General features: G+C 38.2%; 1 protein-coding gene across 1 annotated transcript in view; it reads right to left on the bottom strand.

The window, feature by feature from the left end:
- LOC105626264 (Down syndrome cell adhesion molecule-like protein Dscam2) overlaps window positions 1-1,992 on the bottom strand; it is a 100,587-nt gene extending 98,595 nt beyond the window's left edge. Inside the window, exon 1 of the mRNA XM_012207569.1 lies at window positions 1,839-1,992. Within this exon, the coding sequence (XP_012062959.1) occupies window positions 1,839-1,992 (154 nt within the window). The remainder of the gene's footprint in view (window positions 1-1,838) is intronic.
- Between the last annotated feature and the right edge of the window lie 283 nt (window positions 1,993-2,275).

Consider the following 2,275-nt stretch of genomic DNA (forward strand, 5'->3'; position numbering starts at 1 on the left):
ACTACTACTACTCTACTACTACTACTACTACTACTACTCTACTACTACTCTACTCTACTCTACTCTCTCTACTCTCTCTCTCTCTCTCTCTCTCTCTCTCTCTCTCTCTCTCTCTCTCTCTCTCTCTCTCTCTCTCTCTCTCTCTCTCTCTCTCTCTCTCTCTCTCTCTCTCTCTCTCTCTCTCTCTCTCTCTCTCTTTCTCTCTCTCTCTCTCTATACTTGCTAACTTGTCTGCTAATCGAATCAATGTAAATTATTCTTGCGTCATGGAAAAATCAAGACAATTAGCATAACAATGCAATTAACATAGCAACAATGTTTCGCGTTAAATACTCATAAGAAGCATCATTATCAAATGTAATATCATCTTTGTTATAGATTTCCAATCTTAAAAACAATTTGGAAAACAATAGTAGCGTACAGATAGTATTTTCCTCTCGGTTTTTATTAAACACATTGAATGTTCACGGATCAACTTCGTGCTCAATGATGCGCGTAATAAGACACTATTCTGGCTTTGCAATCCCAACAACATAGAGTTTCAATGGAGACGGGGGAATGGCGGAAATGGATTTTGTTGCGGTATCCTCCCCACTGATCTCGACGACCCGCGGTTCGCGATTCTCACGTTACATTGCGGTGCGCGATTATCCCCGAGCGCGAATATTGTTGTCCCCACTTTGTTAAACGACATTGCGACTCAGTTTACACGATCGCTATCACCGGTGGCTATCTTCCGCTCCGTAAGATCAATATCTGGTTTCGTACAACAAGACATTTCTGACAGAATTGAATTTTCCGCGGACGCATCGCATTCTACTGCATCGATTTTTATTCTATATGTTTTCAGAAACTGTATCCGATAGTAGGTTAACACATGCCATAGTTGTGATACCAAAAAAAACGAGACCGTGCAAATGATGGTTATAGAATAAAAAAAAAATGCGACATCGTAACAATATAAAATAAACTTTGCAAATATTGTTTTGAATAAAATATATTTATTTTTTTCGCGTTTACAGCAAGCGATTGTTACGGCATGTGCGTTATAAAGCTGATAGATTGCAAAGCTGAAAATTCTATGAGGCAATATGGCTACGAAATGTATGGGGCTGATCTCTGTCTCATGTGTCTTATTAAAATTGTAATTCAGAATATATCCCACAAATCATGTTATGAATTGCGAAATCTCCGTAATTCTGACGCTATTCTGACGACTACCCCCTTTCTTGAGCCATCGAAACAACACGTTTTATTATATTCACAAATGATTAACATGAAGCTTAGTAGTAATTCCAGTTTACTTAACGTGATAAAGCATTGTAATCCTTATTTTTAAGAATATTATACAGATAATAATAAAACCGGATTTAATATTTATATTTAAGTTTTGTGCCATCTTTCGGTATACTTCAGCTCACTGCCTTACTCTCTTACTCTTTTATGTTCTTTTTTTGTTTATTCAACAGATATAAAAAAAATTACCATATAGTTTATCTGAAGATGGAACAACCGGTCCTTAATCTTTGTGGAACGGAAAATTCACTTCTATAAATCGATTTTCCTACTTTTTCAATTGTCAGAAGTCTAAAAAACACGCAAGAGATGTACTTTTATATCAGAAATGAAAAAGTCAGACAAAAATCGGTTTCATTTGTATCTGAAGAAACAAAAGATTTAAAACAGAATCGTTTGCAGTAAATCATAAAATGTTCTCTTTAGAATTCTTATAATCTTGCTTACTTTTCCGTTAATGAATTCACCGTCGTAATACCAAAAGCATAAAGTTTGACGATTGATCGAATTCTTTAGTAGCGTAAAATCAAGAAGCTACTTACCAAGCACGAGGATGAAGATGAGCGTGAATGATGCCAGCGACGAGAGCACGAGACCGCGATCCACGTGGTGAGTCGACCGATTTGTGCATGGCCGATGTCTGGCAAACTGTCTCTTCCGCGGTTTTCCATTCATCCCCGCCGGTGTCATTGTCATCGAGTTCCTTGGAAAATTTCGCGAGAGATCAGAGGATACGTAGACAGGTAAGTAGACAGGACAGACAGATAGATAGATAACGGTAAAATAAGAAAGATCTATCACTCCCGTTTCATCGTAGGGAGAGGAAGGCAATGTATTCACCTGTTCGGCTTCCGAATCGTTATAAACATAAGGGAGGCACGAAGTCGGACAAGTGCGGATGTAGATAAGGGAAGGGTTGAAAAGAACGTTTCTACCGCGTGTATGTGTCTATGCGTGCGAGTGTATGTCTACGCGGAGG

The sequence above is a fragment of the Atta cephalotes genome (genome assembly GCF_000143395.1).
Source record: "Atta cephalotes unplaced genomic scaffold scaffold00005, whole genome shotgun sequence".
NCBI classification, from domain to species: Eukaryota; Metazoa; Arthropoda; class Insecta; order Hymenoptera; family Formicidae; genus Atta; species Atta cephalotes.